Source organism: Sminthopsis crassicaudata, chromosome 1 (genome assembly GCF_048593235.1).
Source record: "Sminthopsis crassicaudata isolate SCR6 chromosome 1, ASM4859323v1, whole genome shotgun sequence".
Taxonomy (NCBI): domain Eukaryota; kingdom Metazoa; phylum Chordata; class Mammalia; order Dasyuromorphia; family Dasyuridae; genus Sminthopsis; species Sminthopsis crassicaudata.
The window spans coordinates 189,472,187-189,490,969 of record NC_133617.1 but is presented as its reverse complement, the minus strand read 5'-3'; the positions used below and the strand labels follow the sequence as shown (position 1 = coordinate 189,490,969).

At 33.4% G+C, this 18,783-nt stretch overlaps 1 protein-coding gene across 5 annotated transcripts in view; it reads right to left on the bottom strand.

Moving 5' to 3' along the window:
* CARMIL1 (capping protein regulator and myosin 1 linker 1) overlaps nucleotides 1-18,783 on the bottom strand; it is a 349,103-nt gene that overhangs the window by 196,860 nt on the left and 133,460 nt on the right. For all 5 annotated transcript variants that reach the window (XM_074273008.1, XM_074272988.1, XM_074272991.1 and 2 more), the window contains exon 3: nucleotides 2,500-2,550. In XM_074273008.1, coding sequence (XP_074129109.1) covers nucleotides 2,500-2,550 — 51 coding nt within the window. The remainder of the gene's footprint in view (nucleotides 1-2,499; nucleotides 2,551-18,783) is intronic.

Genomic DNA, 18,783 nt, shown 5'->3' with positions numbered 1-18,783 from the left:
TCTGTAATAGATTCTTCACCAGTAGCATAATTCTTTAATGTTTAATCCTTTTTCTCTCAGCTTTCTTCAGAACTCTGAACCATCCAGAAACGTTCCAGCCAGATTTCACTAGAATAAAATGCTTTCTCTATAGATAGATTTTTTTTTTTAATGAAATAAATGGAGAAAAGAAAAAAAAAGTTTTCCCTTGGAGCAACTTTTAAATACAACTGAGTATGAAACTAGAAGGAAAAAGAATGCAAGATATAGCCAGAGGAAATAGAGGAAGCTGGATGCTAATTCCACAAATGCACAAGAAAATAGGCTTATATACATGGAAGGAGCAATAGATAGAACACCGAGCTTGTTGGAATTAGAAGACTGATCTTTGTGAGTTCAAATCTGGCCTTAGACACTTATTACCTGAGTGACCTCGGGCAAGTCACTAAACTCTGTTTACCAGTTTCCTCATCTATAAAATGAGCTAGAGAAAACAGCAAACCACTCCAGTATCTTTGCCAAGAAAACCTCAAACAGGATCACAGAGTTGGATACATTTGAAATGGTCTGACAATAAAGATATATACATATGTATATGCACATACATAAATAGGGGGGAAAAACTGGATATAAATTACTTTCTCAATAGGGAAAAAAAGAAAAAAGAAAAATCACAACATATAAAGGATGGAAGTATAAAAGTTACTTAGTCCATTTTTCTCCCTGAAGTAAAAAATTAACCCCTCCTCTCATTCAGAGTAGATAAAGCCCTTATGTAGCTTAGAATTCCTCACGGATATAACTTCCTATTAATACAGTCACAGATATAGAGCCAATAGTTAGCAAACTTTTTAGCCTCAGGATCAAATCCTTTATAATCCTAAAAATTAATGAAAACTTCCCTCTCCAAGAATTTTTGTGAGTGAGGGTTGTATCTATTGATATTTATTATATTAGAAACTAAGGCATCTTGGTTGTATTATTTTAAAAAATAATTTTAACTCCCCAGAACCCCCAAAGGGATTTTGGGCTTTTAAGTGTCTCTGAACCACTGATATTGTCCACTCATCTCACTTTGCAAATGAAAAAAATGGAGGCCCAGGTTATATGACTCATTCATGATCATAGCAAGTATAAGAGGCAAGGCTTCTAACTCCAAATCCAACATTCTATCCATTATACTTTCTTTGCTTCTCATTCTACCAATAATAATAGCAGCAGGGAGTGAAATGAGCAGGACCAGGAGACTATTGTATATTTCAACAACAATACTATATGATGATCAATTCTGATGGATATGGCCCTCTCCAACAATGAGATGAACCAAATCAATTCCAATAGAGCAGTAATGAACTGGACCAGCTACACCCAGCAAAAGAACTCTGGGAGTTGCCTATGAATCACTGCATAGAATTCTAAATACTCCTATTTTTGTCTGCCTGCATTTTTTATTTCTTTCACAGGCTAATTGTACACTGTTTCAAAGTCTGATTCTTTTTGTACAGCAAAACAACTGTTTGGACATGTATATGTATATTGTATTTAATTTATATTTTAACATATGTAACATGTATTGGTCAACCTGCCATCTGGGGAAGGGGGGTGGGGAAAAGGAGGGGAAAAATTGGAACAAAAGGCTTGGCAATTATCAGTGCTGTAAAATTTCCCATGCATATATCTTGCAAATGAAAAGCTATAATAAATAAACAAACAAACAAATAAATAAATAAATAAATAATGGCAAAAGGAATTGATCTTGCCACTTAATATGCAAAGCATATTATTGCATTTGATCTTTACAACAATCCTAGAAAGCAGGCGCTAGAACTAATATTTTATCCGTGAAAAAACAAATTCAAAAAGGTTAGTGACTTATCTATAGTCACAGAGTTGGTAAACATCAAAGGTGTGATTTGAATTCAGGTTTCCCTGACTCTTTTAAGTCTAACAAAATTCAAGACTTTTGGTTTTTAGATTAATTATAAGTGATACAGTGTATAGAACTGGGGGAGGGGGGAGAAAAGGAGGGAGAGGGCCCGTGGAAGAAAGAATTGAAGAGGGGAGAGGAGAGATTAATTCTTTAAAGAAATTTAAATGATCTATGATATTTGTAGGAGGCATGGAACACTTTTAAAAAACAAATCACTAGCATATCATTTACAATCCTGTAAATTCCCCTTCCAAGCAAAAGTTAAGACAAGAGAAATCGAAGTCATGGGCTAGTTGAGAGAGTAAAGAAAGAAAAGTGATCCGGATAACAAAGTGAATAGCAGACCAATAAAACAGACACCAAAAGCCAAATGCTGAAACTTTGTCTCAAAAATGCTTATTTTCACTGGGGCCCCTTCTGGGGAAAAAAAGAAAAGTAGGCAAGGAGAGTGAAATTGGAAAGACTATTCTAATCCTGTTTAGTATTCTTTTTTTGAAGAAAAGGACAGTTACTTAAAGTATTTCTAGTCCTAAATTAAAACGATTGACTAACATCTGAGAGATAAATGTTGAGATACAAATTCTACTTACCTTGGTGGGAATTCGAGCTGTCACAAGAAAGGCCCGACATGATGTAAGCACCTATAAATTAGAAGAAGACAAACATAAGGAACAGTAGAGAACATCACCAAAAGTTTAATGGTTCAAAGGAATTTCTGATTCAATGAAATTTGAATGCATATCCACTACATTAGTGTGGGTAACTCATAATATTTATTCTTCATAAAGTAAATTATCATTCATAAAAGGGAAGGAGAGACCACAAGCAATATTAAGTCCCTACTATATATATCCAGGTACTATACTAAGAACTTTATAGACATTATCTCATTTGTTCTACACAACAATGGGGAAGGTGGGGAGGTAAGAGACTGAGGAAGAAAGATTGAATGATTTGCCTAGTGTCACAGAAATACTAAGTGCCTGAGGTCATCCACTATTCTATCCATAACACTATTTAGCTGTCTCTCAGCATATAGAAGGCCAATAGGACCGTGAGGAGGACCACGTTAAAGTACAGGAAGATGTTTAACTTGTAAATGGAAAGACTTAGAGCTATTTTGATAGCTATCTTCCATTATTTGAAGGAAAAATGGGATCAGACTTGTTCTACCAGTCGCCAGAGGGCAAAACCAGAAATAATCAAAAGCTACAAGGGTAAAATTTACTCTGAAACCTTTCATGATTCCTCCCCAGCTCTAAGTCCTCCCTCTTTCTTCAAATGACATGGTGTTTAACTTATTGTGGTATGTTTGTCCTTCCTTCTCAAAAATGACCATGACACCAGGGAGGTGCCATGACATACAAGCAAACTGGATTTGAAGGAGGGTTGTGCAAGGTCACCTGCCTTACTTCCTCCTCCAGAACCATCAGATCCAGTGGCCAGAGATAAATCACGAGAAGAGATAGCCCTGAACACAATGGGAAACGTTGGTCTTCTTAAACTAAAGTCTTAACTGGCCTCAGTGATTAAGGCAAGGTAAGAAAGAAATGAGACAATGTGCAAGCTGCTTTCCTGGACCACCATTAGAACATTCATTCCTTGAAGACAAAGTTTTGTTTTGATTTTGTTGCGAGCACCCACCACACAATATTTAATAAATATCTGCTAAGCACGTCCAAACAAATTATACTATACAAATGAAATGGAATTTTATTGCAACACGGAAACTGAGGCAGAGTGAACTGAACAAAACCAGGAGAATTATCTGTAAAATAATATTAAAAAGAATACAATTTTTCAAAAACTTGAGAACAGCATAACAATCAACTACCTTTACATAGGTCTGATGATGAAGTATGCTACTTGACCTCCTGACAGAGAGGTAATATATTTAAGAAACAAGTTTTCTTCAATTCACTCTGCCTCAGAAAACTGGCTTTGCCCTGAACTCCTAAGTGAAATTGCTTAAATTTTCTGAATCCTTACTTTTATCTTTTTTTTTTTTTTTTTTTTTGCTGAGGCAATTGTAGGTAAGTGACTTGCCCTGGGTCACACAGCCAGGAAGTGTTAAGTATCTGAGGCTATATTTGAACTCAAATCCTCCTGACTTCAGGGCTGGTGCACTATCCACTACTCTTCTTAGCTGCCCCGAATCCTGACTTTATCAAGTATAATATGAGGTCTAAGAGAATTAAACTAATTTCCCATTATATCCATTTCATTATAACATTCTATAGTGTCATTCCAATATTTAATTGCCATTCCAATGTCATTAAAAAAACAACCAGAAGTTCCAAAAAGATGAAATTTAAAAGTACATGTGGGAGTCAAAACACCTGTGTAATATATAATACATAAATACATAAAGTTAACAAGCTTGCAAAATGTTTTGTGACCATCACTTGATTTTCTGTGTCCTTAGAACCTATTTACAATAGTCTTGTTCATTTCAGTCAGAAAAATATGCTGAACTGAAGTGATTTTTTCTCTAGAGATCTATATGTATATTTTATCTAAAAGCAATGCTGTAGAAAATTTCATGGAATTAATTGTTAGAAATTATAAAAGGCAAGGAATAGATGATAAAGAAGTTGATACAATAGCAAAATAACTGATCATATCACATTCCTTCTCAAAAATCTTCAGTAACCTGACAGTGAATGAGCATTTATCAAGCACTAACTCTATGCCAAACATTGGGCTAGATTTTGAGGATACAAAAAGTGAAATCATGACAGTTTCTATTTTCAAGAAACCCTACTATAATTGTTGAAAAGAAAGTTCAGCTCCAGGAATTCCATGCATTCACAAAAATTAACCAACAGCCTTTTTCTGAAATAACCCATCATCCCTCTCACTTTATTCTTCCTTCAAACCTAGATCATTCCCTTTACAAAAGCTTCCCAAATTCTTAAAGCTGAAGAAAATCAATTCCCTCTTCAAATTCTCTCATATATCATCTCTTCTATGTTCTTAGGACGATTAGGTATGATGATTATTTGTGATCATGTCTGGTATCCCAGAAAACTGAGGTTCTTGAAGGTAGGAACTGTACTGTCTCCCATATTCACATCCATAGCACTGAGTATGGTACCTCAATTTCAAATGATGTTTATTAAATAGTTTCTGAATTGTTTGAGAAACAGATCAAAGGTCAAAGAAAAAAGGTACAGTTCCAAAATATTGTTTTCAAGTATAACCACATGGGGTTTGCATGTCATTTTATAAGATATAATCTGAAAAACAATTGTATCGATATGCTAATGGAAGAAGATTATGAGAGTTCCTTTGGATTCTCTCTCTCCTTTTCCTAGGCCATATGTGTACCGATGTCCTTCTAAGATCTTACAATTATATTCTGCTTTTCTGACTGAATCGGCTTCTATAAATTGATATTGTTGTTTGTCCTTTGTTTTTGAAGACGACCAAAATGACGTCAAGTGATATCTTGATTTCTCCTGTATAAATTGAATTTAAGTGAAACAGAAGAGCACTGTTTTGTTTTGTTTTTTCAGGCTTCACTTTATCAAAGGCTAGTGGCAAGACAAAAGTCAGGAGGACTGGAGATGGCCAGGGGTTAGTGGCAAGACAAAAGTCAGGAGGACTGGAGATAGCCAGGGGTTAAGTGTATGACTTTGGTGTGTTCACTGCCAGATCAAGCTTTAAGTACTCCCCAGATCCTTCTCATTCTGACACTAAGTGGCCATGTGAAATTGAGCAAATCACTCAATCATTTTCAGCCTCAGTTTCCTCATCTGTAAAGTAAAAATAATGACAGTATGAGGAACTGTCACTAGAACAAGGAAATAACATGTAAGAAGCTAAAAAGGTGGCTGATTATGAAGCTAAATAGATGACTTTATATTTGGCTTTAAAAATCATTAGGAGTCAGTACAATTTATTGAATGGGACAGGGTTAAGGAAAAGTACAAGATGGTCTGACTTTCACTCTATGAAGTTTGAAAATACAAGTAAGCTAGCACCAGCCAGAGGCAGAATGAGGTACTATACTAATTCACTACTAAGAAAGCTGTGAATAAGTCAGATTGATTTAGAAAGGAATTTAAAATTAACTTACAAAAGCTACAAAACTGTGCATAGCAATTGGCCCAGCAATTCTTCTTACTACTAGGTTTATAGCCCAAGGAGGCTACTGAGAAGAAGAAAAGACATTAAGTATATCAAAAAAATTCATAACAACACTATAATTACAAAAAGTTGGAAACAAAACAATAGGCCTCAAGAGTGGATTATAAGTATTTTTAAATACCTTTTTATTTACAAGATATATGGATGGGTAATTTTCCAGCATTGACAATTGCGAAATCTTTTGTTTCAATTTTTCCCCTCCATCCCCTCCCCCAGATGGCAGGTTGACCAATACATGTTAAATATATTAAAGTATAAGTTAAATACAATATATGTATACATGTCCATACAATTATTTTGCTGTACAAAAAGAATCTGACGGATCATAAGTATTACACAACATTATTGTATCCTCTGTGATGACAAACGTGAAGAATTTAAATAAATATAAAACCGAAGGAAGTCAACAATATACACTATGATGATTAAGAAAATATTAAATAGAAACTAAGCTCAACTTTGTGCCATTTTGTTAAAAAAATAACTCAGGAAACTGGTCAGTTATGAAACTATAAAGTTTCATGAACTCATAATCTCTTAAATTATTTTGCTTAATCACCTCACTAGATCACATTTTGTCAAGAGTTTGTTTGCATGTTTTAGATGAACATACATCAAAACAAAAATTATTTAACTTTGGATGACAGGACAAGACGGATAAATGATAGACTAATGATTGATAGATATAATTTTAAAGTAAGATCTGGACTTTGAGTAGGAAGAGAGATCTCTGTTCAAAGTCTGCCACTGTGATAAGTGATTCACTTAACTCCTAAGTCTCATTTGTTCTCATTTGCAAAAATGAGGATAATAATAAATATTGTACCTAGTACACAGTGCGTTATCAAGACTGAATGAGATAATGCATATAAAATGCTTTGTAAATTGTCAGGTAGTGATGATTTAGTCGGTGAAAAGATTTTTGGATTTGGAATCAGAGATCCTGAGTTTGAATGCTAAGATTTTTGGTATTATTTATTTTCATGGGCAAGTTGCTTAATTAAGCATTTTGGACCCCATTTCTTCATCTATAAAATGATGGAATTGGGCTAGATGATCCTATAGCATTTCTTCCAGGCTTAGATCATATAGATCATAATTATGACCTACAAGTAGTACATAAAGGTGAGCTATTATTATTATAATTGGAGAAAATATAAAAAGACTCCATAATAATAATTTACATGAATATAGCCCTTAAAGTTTGCAAAACATTTCACACATTATTTCATCTGATCCTTATAACTCTGTGAGGTAGGGGTTATTATGCCCATTTTAAAGTTGAAAATACTAAGGCTCAGAAAGTTTATGTGTCTTGTCCAGCATCTTATAAATAGTAATTAGTTGAGGAATGATTCCCACCCAGATCCTCCTGATATCATATCCACTCTATCCACTAAGTCCTAATCCCTATCTGTATCATGCAGTTCTTTCATATAAATGCAGCTTCTTGGAAAAAAAAAAAATTATCTCCTCCCAAAGATTCTATATTCTTCAAAAAAAGAAACTATGGCCTAGAGGTAAAATGACTCATCTTAAAATTAAGGCCTAAAGATTAAATGATTCACCTAAAGTCCTAAAGGGAGTTAAAAGTGAATAAAACAGAGGGAAGTCAATCACATTATGACAATTACGTAAATGAAAAAAATACTAAGTGGAAACTACACCCAAGTCAAATTAATAATTTTGTGCCAGCTTGTTAATCAATTGGTAAATTGTAAAACTATAAAACTGTTTAGCTTTTTTTTTATTATTTTGCATTTACTAGCTATTGAAAGTCATAGCCTCAATATTTCAAATTTCTTCATGTATGAAACAGTATAATACTTGGACTACTTATCATAAAATATTATAAAGAAACAACCTGACATACCTTAAGATATTTTTTAAAAATTTAAGTCACAATTATTATTGATAATAAATTATTCAAAAGGAAACAAAATCTTAAAAAGAATAATGATATTAGATCCAAGGTTAAGCCAAAGTTTTGGGAGCAAAAGTGTGTTATATTACAAAATAATGTCTGAATACTAACTAAACTAATCTATTTATTTAGTGCTATATCAATCAGACTCCCAAAAAACTGTTTTAATGACCTAGAAAAAAATAACAGCAAAGTTCATAAAGAAAAACAAAAGATCAAGAATTTCAAGGGAATTAATGGAAAAAAAAAACCAAATGAAGGTGGTCTAGCTGTACCAGGTGTAAAATTATATTATAAAGCAGCGGTTATCAAAACCATTTGGTATTGGCTAAGAAATAGACTAGTTGATCAGTGGAATAGGTTAGGTTCAAAGGAAAAAACAGCCAATAACTTCAATAATCTAGTGTTTGACAAACCCAAAGAACCCAACTTTTGGGATAAGAACTCACTGTTTGACAAAAATTGTTGGGAAAATTGGAAATTAATATGGCAGAAATTAGGCATTGACCCACACTTAACACTATACACCAAGCCCAGGTCAAAATGGGTTCATGACCTAGGCATAAAGAATGAGATTATAAATAAATTAGAAGATCATAGGATAGTTTACCCCTCAGATCTGTAAAAAAGGAAGGAATTCATGACCAAAGAAGAACTAGAGATCATTATTGATCATAAAATAGAAAGCTTTGATTATATCAAATTAAAAAGGTTTTGTACAAACAAAACTAATGCAGACAAGATTAGAAGGGAAGTAATCAACTGTGAAGACATTTTTACAGTCAAAGGTTCTGAAGGTCTCATTTCCAAAATATATAGAGAATTTATAAGAAATCAAGCCATTCTCTAATTGATAAATGGTCAAAGGATATGAACAGATAATTCTCAAAATTGAAATTATTTCTAGCCATAGGAAAAGTCATTATTAATCAGAGAAATGCAAATTAAGACAACTCTGAGATACTACTACACACCTGTCAGATTGGCTAAGATGACAGGAACAAATAATGATGAATGTTGGAGGGGATATGGAAAAATTGGGACACAATACATTGTTGGTGGAATTGTGAATACATCCAGCCATTCTGGAGAGCAATTTGGAACTATGCTGAAAGAGTTATCAAACTGTGCATATCCTTTGATCCAGCATCATTACTACTGGGCTTATATCTCAAAGAGATTTTAAAGAAGGGAAAGGGACCTGTATGTGCAAGAATGTTTGTGGCAGCCCTCTTTGTAGTGGCCAGAAACTGTAAACTGAGTGGATGCCCATCAATTGGAGAATGGCTGAATAAATTGTGGTATATGAATATTATGGAATATTATGGTTCTGTAAGAAATGACCAACAGGATGATTTCAGAAAGGCCTGGAGAGTCTTACATGAACTGATGCTGAGTGAAATGAGCAGGACCAAGAGATCATTGTATACTTCAACAACAATACTGTATGAAGATATATTCTGATGGACGTGCCTTCTTCAATAATGAGATGAGCCAAATCAGTTCCAAAAGAGCAATAATGAACTGAACCAGCTACACCCAGCGAAAGAACTCTGGGAGTTGACTATGAACCACTACATAGAATTCCCAATCCATATATTTTTGTCTGCCTACATTTTTGACTTCCTTCACAGGCTAATTGTACACTGTTTCAAAGTCCGATTCTTCTTGTGCAGCAAAATAGCTGTTTGAATATGTATACATATATTGTATTTAACTTATACTTTAACATATTTAACATGTATTGGTCAACCTGCCATGTCGGGGAAGGGGTGAGGGGAAAGAGGGGAAAAGTTGAAACAAAAGATTTTGCAATTGTCAATGCTAGAAAACTCCCTATGCATAAAAATTTTGTAAAAAAAAAAAAAAAAAAAAGAATGTTTGATGAGGAGTTTGAATCTTGATTTTCTGGTCCTCTTCTACCTTATTTGGAAAAAGAAGAGTTTCAATTGGATTATTTCTTAGGTTCATCTAAACACTAATTCTTATCATCCTATGGTTTCAAATCCCCTAGTCTCCTGCCCCTTTAGGGGGGAATTAAACTAAATTCCCTTCCTAGGTGAACAATAAAAGAACCAAGCCTTAGCCCCTGAAAAGCATTAAAAAAAAAAAAAAAAAAAGCAAACAAACAAAAAAAAAAAAAACTCTCACCTAATTTGTAGGGGAAATGTCATAATTTCTGCCTAATTTTCTTTCATTATCATTGGAACTTTCTTATTTTTTTTTTTTTAAATTGGCAGAAGTACCATTTAGGCCATGGACTATTAACATGGGACCCATGAATTTAGGTTTTTGGGAGGTTTTTATAATTATATTTTTATGACTATTAATAGAATTGGTTTAATTGTTATTGTGCTGCACAAGGAAAATCAAATCATGGTTTAATTGTTTACTCTTCTGTGTTTTGTTCATTGAAAAAGGATTTATAGGCTTCATCAGACTGCTGCAAAGATAGTTTGACATTCAAACTTGTGTTCCAAATTTTTCTCCCTTTTCTCCCCACCCCTAGACAGCAAGTCCAATACACATTAAACCTGTGCAATTTATGAAGTATTTTATATTATCTTATTTGACCTTTACATTAATCTGAAGAAGCAGATACTAGTATTATACTTATTTTAGAGATAAAAAAAAACTGAAACAGAGTCTAAGAGACTTGCCTTTAGTAAGTGTCTAAAACCAGATTTGAACCAGATTTGAACTTAGAGGCTTGTTGATATTCTGTCACTTCAACTCCACTCTTTATGACCCCATTTGGGGTTTTCTTGCTACTTCCTTTACCAATTCATTTTACAACTGAAGAAATGGAGCCAAACAGGTCAATTGACTTAACTTAGGGTCACGCAGATAGTAAGTTTCTGAAGTTATATTTGAACTTGGGTCTTCATCTTCCTTACTCCAGGCTCTTGCTCTACCCCATTGCATCACCTAGTTGCCCCAATGACTTACAGAGTAAACTCTGATATTCCCCCCTCTAAGTCTGAATTCATTATATCACCTAGATGTCTTACCTATAACACAGGTATAGAACAATTTATTTAAAATGAAAGATAATAATAACATCTGACATTATTATACAATAAGCACATCAATAATTAAGAGATCTGCTATGTAATAAGACTCACCAACTAATCTCAATACATGTTTTCCCCATATACCTGTAATGCAATGGCAATGAACAATTAGCAGGCTGGCCTTCCTTTTCTTTCGCAGGCTCTTTGAGTGAACATTGCCTCCTACAAACAAAATTTCCCTTTTTCTATCTGTTTTTCAGTACTTTTCTCTCTTTTCTCATGGGGGAAAAAATGAGCAAGTGGACAAGATGATCTACATATCCATCCTATGATGGGAACTATAAACAACTTCTAGAGAATGTTGACAGGGACAGAAAAAACAAACAAACACCAGTTTAATTTCAGTTGGTTTAAATTAACATATAGTGTTTGTGATGTGAATAACATTTTGCCAATTTTTTTATGAACTAAATGAAGCTGAGATTACAGAAATTTATTTTTTCTAAATAATTAAACAGATTACAGAATTATGGATTATCAAAATAACTCCTTTCTACTTAGAAAGTCATAATATTATATTTTATGCTTAACTGTGAACTTTCTTTTTAAAAAAAACTAAAATGTTTTTAAAGAATAGTACATAATGTCCCTTGAATGTTGGAGACTAGTCAAAATCATTTGTTTAGTTAGAGACACAACAGAAAAGGAATTCAAGCCTAGGGTCTGGGGAAACAATATTAAGCCTGACTGAATCTTAGCCAATGATGCCTTTCACTGGCCAGCAACTATTTTAAGAGGTTGTTGATTCAAAATAAATACCTGTATTTATTGGAGGGGTAAATTTTCATAGATTCTTAAGAATGAAAACTTCCTAAAATAAAAAATGCTCTTGCCTAAAACACCCCTGCCCATACTGAACACAGGGACACACCAAATCAAAAGTGAAACCTCAAACTTTCTCCTTCAAAACAAAATTCTGAACTTTACCAGACTGCAGTCATTTCTTAAACTGGGCCAAGAATGGCGCAACATCTGTGATGGGAATCCCAATGAACTCAAGTCTCCCCGTTTTCCTGTTTAGCTTTTGCCTTCAGCATTTGGAATTGTCCCTAAAAGTTTTGCAATGCTCACTTGGAGAATGGCATTGCCTATTTCAGGAAGAGATGTTAGATAAACTTTTGACCATACTGGTTCAAAAATGTCTTTTTTATATTTACATACTTCTTAAAGCCCAGGGTATCTGTGTGTTTCCAATGTAAGTAGAAGCCTGGAATAGGATTTAGGGAATTTATATTTGCCTATTTGGATCTTTTTTTTTTTTTTTTTTTTTTTTTAATCTGTAAATTAAAGAAAAACCCACCAAGATTATAAGAGACTTTTTCAGCAGAGATTTAGGGAGAAATTGTATATTCAGCATATTCTAAAGAGTATGTTACTTAGCTCTAAAGTAAGCAACATAGAAAATGGATATTTGTAGACAAAAGACCTTAATTGTAAAAACAAAAACAAAAACAAAAAACTAAACATTCCTCTGACCTCTTTCTGAGTTAACTATGTTAGCATGCAAACCACATTTTCAACCTCTGTAATGAATTGCTTCTTTCTTTAATTGAAATGCACGGGACAAACTGGTTGCTGTTGAGCTTCTTAGTCCCATAGCAACTTTAAACATAAAAATTCACTTAAAACCGGAAGGCAAAGGAGACCTTATCCCTCAAATAGAAGATTTTTACTTTAACTTACAATCCTAATTTTACTACCTATGCATAGTCAATTCCATTATTCCTATTCATTAATTCCTACCAAAGATTTCATATACCCATCTGTAAGTGAAGACCATTTATGCTTTCTCAGGCATATTAAGAATATTTACAAAAATCTATAACCTTGCCAACATGAGGAATATGGAGTGGGAACTCTTTTCCATAAAGTCTTCTAAGACTTTGAATGAGTCCTGGAAGTGACATCAAAAGGATAAGTGATTTCCCCAACATCACACAGTCCAAGCATCGAGCTTCTTAAAAACAGAAAAAAAAAAAAAAAAAAATTGTTGTCTTTCTTTTGTGCCTAGTACTTAGCACAGAGTCTGGCACACAACAGATGCTTAATAAATGCTTACTAATTTATGTGGACAAATATTTTTAAACAGCCTACTATGTGTCAAGCCTTATGCTAGGTGCCAGGGATGAACAAAGAAACAATGCTAATTCCCACATTTCAGAATCTTACAATCTTACATGAACATAAATAATCATGATCTAAGGCATCACATGCTAAAGGTTTAGGAAATATCAAGCAAAGAAAACATGAAGGAATTTTGGAAGAGGGGAACTACATCCACATCAGGGAAGGCATAAGGGAAAGTCCTAGGCTTTAAAGAAAGAGAATTTCAAGTAAAGTTATTGAATGGATATGTTTCAAGATGTGAAGATTGCAATGGACATTTAAATGCAAAATGAAAGAGGACAGGAAGAGATAGATAGCAATTAATTATCCTGTTTTGCTGCCCACAGCAGTTCTCAAAGTGTGATCCAAGGTCCACCTGATCAATAATGTTTTCATAATAATACTAAGATGCTATTTGTCTTTTTTAAGTTTTTATTTACAGAGTACAAGAAGCATTTTCGTAACACAGTACAAACAAAAATAAAAAAAGATGACAGTATATGAAACAGCAAATCTACTATGCACACCTTGCTATTCCTTTAAAATATTCAACAAAATTATCATGTAAATTCATATTAGAGATGACTACCATTAGACACAAAGTGGTATATTATTAAGTGCAAAGGGAAAAAATTATGTATGTTAATCTGTTAACATGTTTATTTTCAAATGAATAAACTATTTTAAACATCATCAGTTTCCATTTCTAAAACAGATACAAATATTGATAGGTAGAACTCACATTTAAATTAAAAATAAAACATTTAAAAATATTTTTTAAAACATCAAAAAAATTTAAAACTTGGAGGTTCTCATAATTTTTCAGGAGCAAAGATCCTGAGACCAAAAATCTGAAAAATCTAGGACATAGTTTCTGAAGCAGTCTAGTCATACTTTGTATTAAAAGCTTTTAAACTCAACAAATGCTTTCATCTGCTTAAATGATTTTTACAGCACAAGGCCTGAACCCACTCTTAAATCATTTTTCTTTATCTTTCTGGAAGAGAGGCCTTGCTGCTTGCAGCTCTAAAACAAGTGGTCCTAGTCATTTATTTACTCCACCCTTCCAACTCCCCTTTATGTTCTCTCCATCCCCATAAGAGTTTCTTGAGGAGCTTTCCAAGTAAAGCTCCTTGCAAAGGATTTCTTGCTTGTTTATATTTGTATTCCCAGAGCTTAGCATAGCACCTGGCACCATGCTTAAAAATATTTTATCCCTTTATAATGTTTTAACTGTCTTAATAACCAGCTCAAATTGCATCAATGACTTATCCTCCATACAAGCTCTAAGAACAAAAGGAAGGAATACAGAAGGCACTACAACTGTCTCCTTGAACAGAAAGATAAATTTTAAGTGACCTCTGTAACTATTAACATTAGTTAAGAGAATTTCTATCTCACAAGGTTCTATTTCTCAGTGCTTCCATTATCAACTCTATCATATCAAAGAGTAAGGAGGATATCAACCATATTAAATACTACAATGAGGTATGAAGTTTATTAAAAGCATTATTTGGGTAAAAGTCTTCTTCCAAATTCCCTTTTAAATCAGGTCACATTATTGCTTATATAGAGAAGTTACTAATGGGATAGTTAGTCCCCCGTTGGACATAGGAGAGGAAACATAGTATAACAGATAGAAAGCCAGTGAAAAAGACCACCTCTAACCCACAATGGCTGTGAGACACACTGAGCAAGTCACTAACTCTTGCACTGCTGCTCCAGGCAATTCTAAGACTTAGAGAAAAGTACAGATGTGCATTTGTAGAAAAGGTTTTTTCATAGAGAATCTAACCAATAGTCTAAGGAGAAGGAAAAAAAGAGACAGGGAAGGAGGGGGAGAGAGAGGAAGAAGAAAATGGAGAGGGAGAGAGAAAGGGAGATGCTTTTAGGTTTGGAAATCTTCAAAGCTGATAGCCATTCTGCAAAGAAATCTGGAATTATACAAAAAAAGTTATCACTGTGTACTCTCTGATCCAACTATATTATTGCTAGTCCTGCATTCAAAAGAGATCAAAGAAAGAGGGGTTTTAATATACACAAGAAAGAAAGAAAGAGTTTTAATATACACAAATACTGATAGTAACTTTTTGCCCTGGCAAAAAAACCCAACTGGAAGCTAGGAGGATGCCATCAATTTAGAAATAGCTAAGTTGTGGTATATGAATGAGACTGAATATTACAGAGTAAGAAATAAGGAAATAAATTATTTCAAAAACATAGAAAGGCTTCTATGAATTGATACATAATTAAATAAAATCAAATGAATAATTTAAGCCATAACATCAAAATTATAAGAATGAGCAATTTGGGAGATTTATATAAACTGATGAAGAATAAAATGAGTATAACCAAAGGAACAACTTATGCATTGACAACAATATCATTAATTTTAAAAACACATTCATGATTCTAAAGAGTTGATACTGAAATATACTATATATTGATGACAGATTTAAGCTACAGATTAAAGAAACATTTATTTCTATATACAACTAGTGGGGGAATTTATTTTGCTTGATTATGTATATTTGTTTCAAGATTTTTTTCCCTATTTTTCCCAATAGGATAAATATGGGAAGGGAAGGAGAGACAATGAATTTTTTTTTAATAGAGAAATGAGTGGGATGGTATAAGATATGAAAAGTTTCATGGATTAGAGACAGATATGAAAAGTTGGATGTTCTTTCAGATAAGGTCCCTAATGTATTATTTTAAAAACCATTTTACTCGGAGAAAGTAAACTGTACATGTGGGAAAGGGAGAAAGAGATGGAGATAAGAGTAATAGAGAGAAGGGGTAAGAGGGAGAAGGAGAGGGAGAATTCCTTACACCAATTATATCACAGGTACAGCCTTTCCCCCCACCTCCCAGAAAACCTATAACTATAGGTGAATTAATATGGAAGAGATCTATACATATGCAATAAACCAGGAGTCAGAAAACTGGTACTATTCCAAACACTGCTCCTAATTAATTAAGTAACCAAAAGCAAATCACAACATTTGGAAGCCTCAAAAAGTAAGAACTAAACAAAATGAAGTCATGAACTCAGCATACTATATCCTTTTTGGCACAGAAATAACTGCAGGTCTATTTTAAGTCCATTTCTTTGCCTTTTCTTTTGCTTTACTCCCAAAATCCCTTTTCCTTCTGACTTATAGCTGATTGCAAGAGCTTTTTTATCCCCTTCATTAAGATTCCAGCAGTAACTGAACAAGAAAATAGAATTCATTTGCAATTTGGTTTTCTATTCAGCAGGACAGTGATATGGAGAACCTTTGTACTCAAACACATGTGTAGGTTTCTTTCTTTTTACTTGGTTATTTCTACAATTATGCAGAAATGGAATGTTTATACACAGCTTGTCAGATACAATTACTATATTGTTTCAGTTTAAATATATTTTCCTATTACTGCTAGTTATGTGACACTAGCAAAGCATGTAACAAAACATAACTTTTATTAACAGATTACTGACTGGTTACTTATCCACAAAATATTTTTCCATTTTTAATTCATTTAAAGAAACTTTGAATTTTTAATATAAAATTGTATTGTCTTTTGGTTTTCCATTATCATCTAAGTTTTTGTTCTACTGAGTTAGGCTTGGGCATCTAAAGATCTGTTTACAAAATGAGGCTCTATTCCTTACTACCTGTGTGATCTTCAGTCACTTTATCTCAGTTTCTTCATTTGTAAAATAATTAGGTTAAAAGAGATGATCTTATTAGTACTTAATAAGCTTAATAACATTTAATGCTAAGAATAGGAGAGATAGAGGGGGAAGTTCATGTTTGTGATGTTTCTAGAAAACAATCATTGAATGTCAGAGATCATTTACTTCTATCCCTATGTTTTACAAATGAGGAATCTGAAACTCAGAGAGGTCAAACAATTCATCCATAGTGAGAACACAATTGATACTTGCTTGCTTGCATCCAGAATCACAGGTCAGTGCTTAATGTACTACAGCTGCATTACTGCTCTTTGTCTATTTGACTTGAATTACTTTACCATATAGGACATTTTTTTATGGACTCATCAATTCCTCTCTCTCTACTTTTCATATCATTTCTCCTCTTTTTTTAAAACCATATTAAGGATTTTTTTTTTAAAAAAGAAATAGATTCTTCTCCTGTCATGTTTCCTTTAATATCAACAGAACTCAAGTTATATTAAATATCCTCCTGCCTAGAGGTGTGATTTGAATGTGGAATGTGTGTTTTAATTTGGATTTAACACTGCTACAGAAATATTTGAATTACCAGAATTAAAGAGAGGCAATTTACATGATTTACCCAGGTAAGAAATAAGGAAAAGAGCAGGGACCAATAGAGTGATAATATATGGGGATTCGGAAGGAAGAATGTACTTATGATGTAATGATTATGATGAAAAGCACTCAAAATAATATCAATAATGATGAGGAGGATAGTTGAAATTTTTATAATGCTTTAAGGATTGCAAAGTGCTTTACATATCAATGAAAAAGCATCTACCAAGTTCCAGGCCCAGTGCCAACCCCACTCCCTCAATAAAAAGAGAAAGTACTATAATTAAGAGAAGTAAGGGAAGGCTTCCAGTAGAAAGTGAGATTTTACTTAGGAAGTCTGGGACATCAGTAGTCAGTGCAAAGTAGAGAGTATGTGGCAGGTGGAACTTGTTACAATTTGGTCAGGAGTTTAGGAAAATCATTATAGTGACTGAATGGAGTATTGACTGGACTTAGGAGGGAGAGACACGTGGGGCAGGCTGGTGGGCCTTGAGACCCACCAAGAGGCTATTGCAATAATCAAAGAATAACACGGAAAAGAGGCACTGTGTCTCAAGATGCTATGTCTCTATACAAAGATTCTTCCACTCTCCCTTTCCCTCCACAATTTCATTTTTCTTTCAAAAGTGATTTGAATGTGTCTATTATGTTATTTACCTGTTTATAGCATTTGCCACAACTGATGCTATATCTTGAGACTGTGGTGGAAGATAAGTCAGAAGATAACAGAAACAAGGAAGGAAAGGATAAGAAGAATTTAATCGGAAATTTCTGAATAGTTTTCCCTTCTATAACTCAATCAATGTCAAATTAGCAATATTTAACCTTGGTTAAACCTTGGGCCCTAGTACTATGAATTCAAAGATGGCTCAGAAGATAGCAATAATTACTTTTTGAATGCTAAAAACTAAATTATTTGTATATGTTACTTTATAATTTATAAATATTTTCCCATATAAAATGTTATTGTTACATGTGATCTATATCCAGAGAAAGAACGGATTAATAGAAATGTATGTGATTTATCTATGTGTCTATTTGTTTCTAATGGTAGCCATTTCTAGAGTGAGAATAAAGAAAAAAAAAAGGGGGGGGGGGGGGAAAGATGCTTAACATAATTTAGTTGTAGATTTGAAAAGCATAGTGGTGTATAATAGATTTGTGATTTTGTGTACAATCTTTTTTTAATTGTACTATGTTATAGTGCAAGATGTCAAAAGGCAGTGGGTAGAAGTCAGCAACAAAGGTAGATTTGAGAATCATCAGCATAAGGATGGTAATTAAATCTATGGGCACAGATAAAATGACTAAGAGAAAAAAGCTGTCTTCCTATTTTAAATCC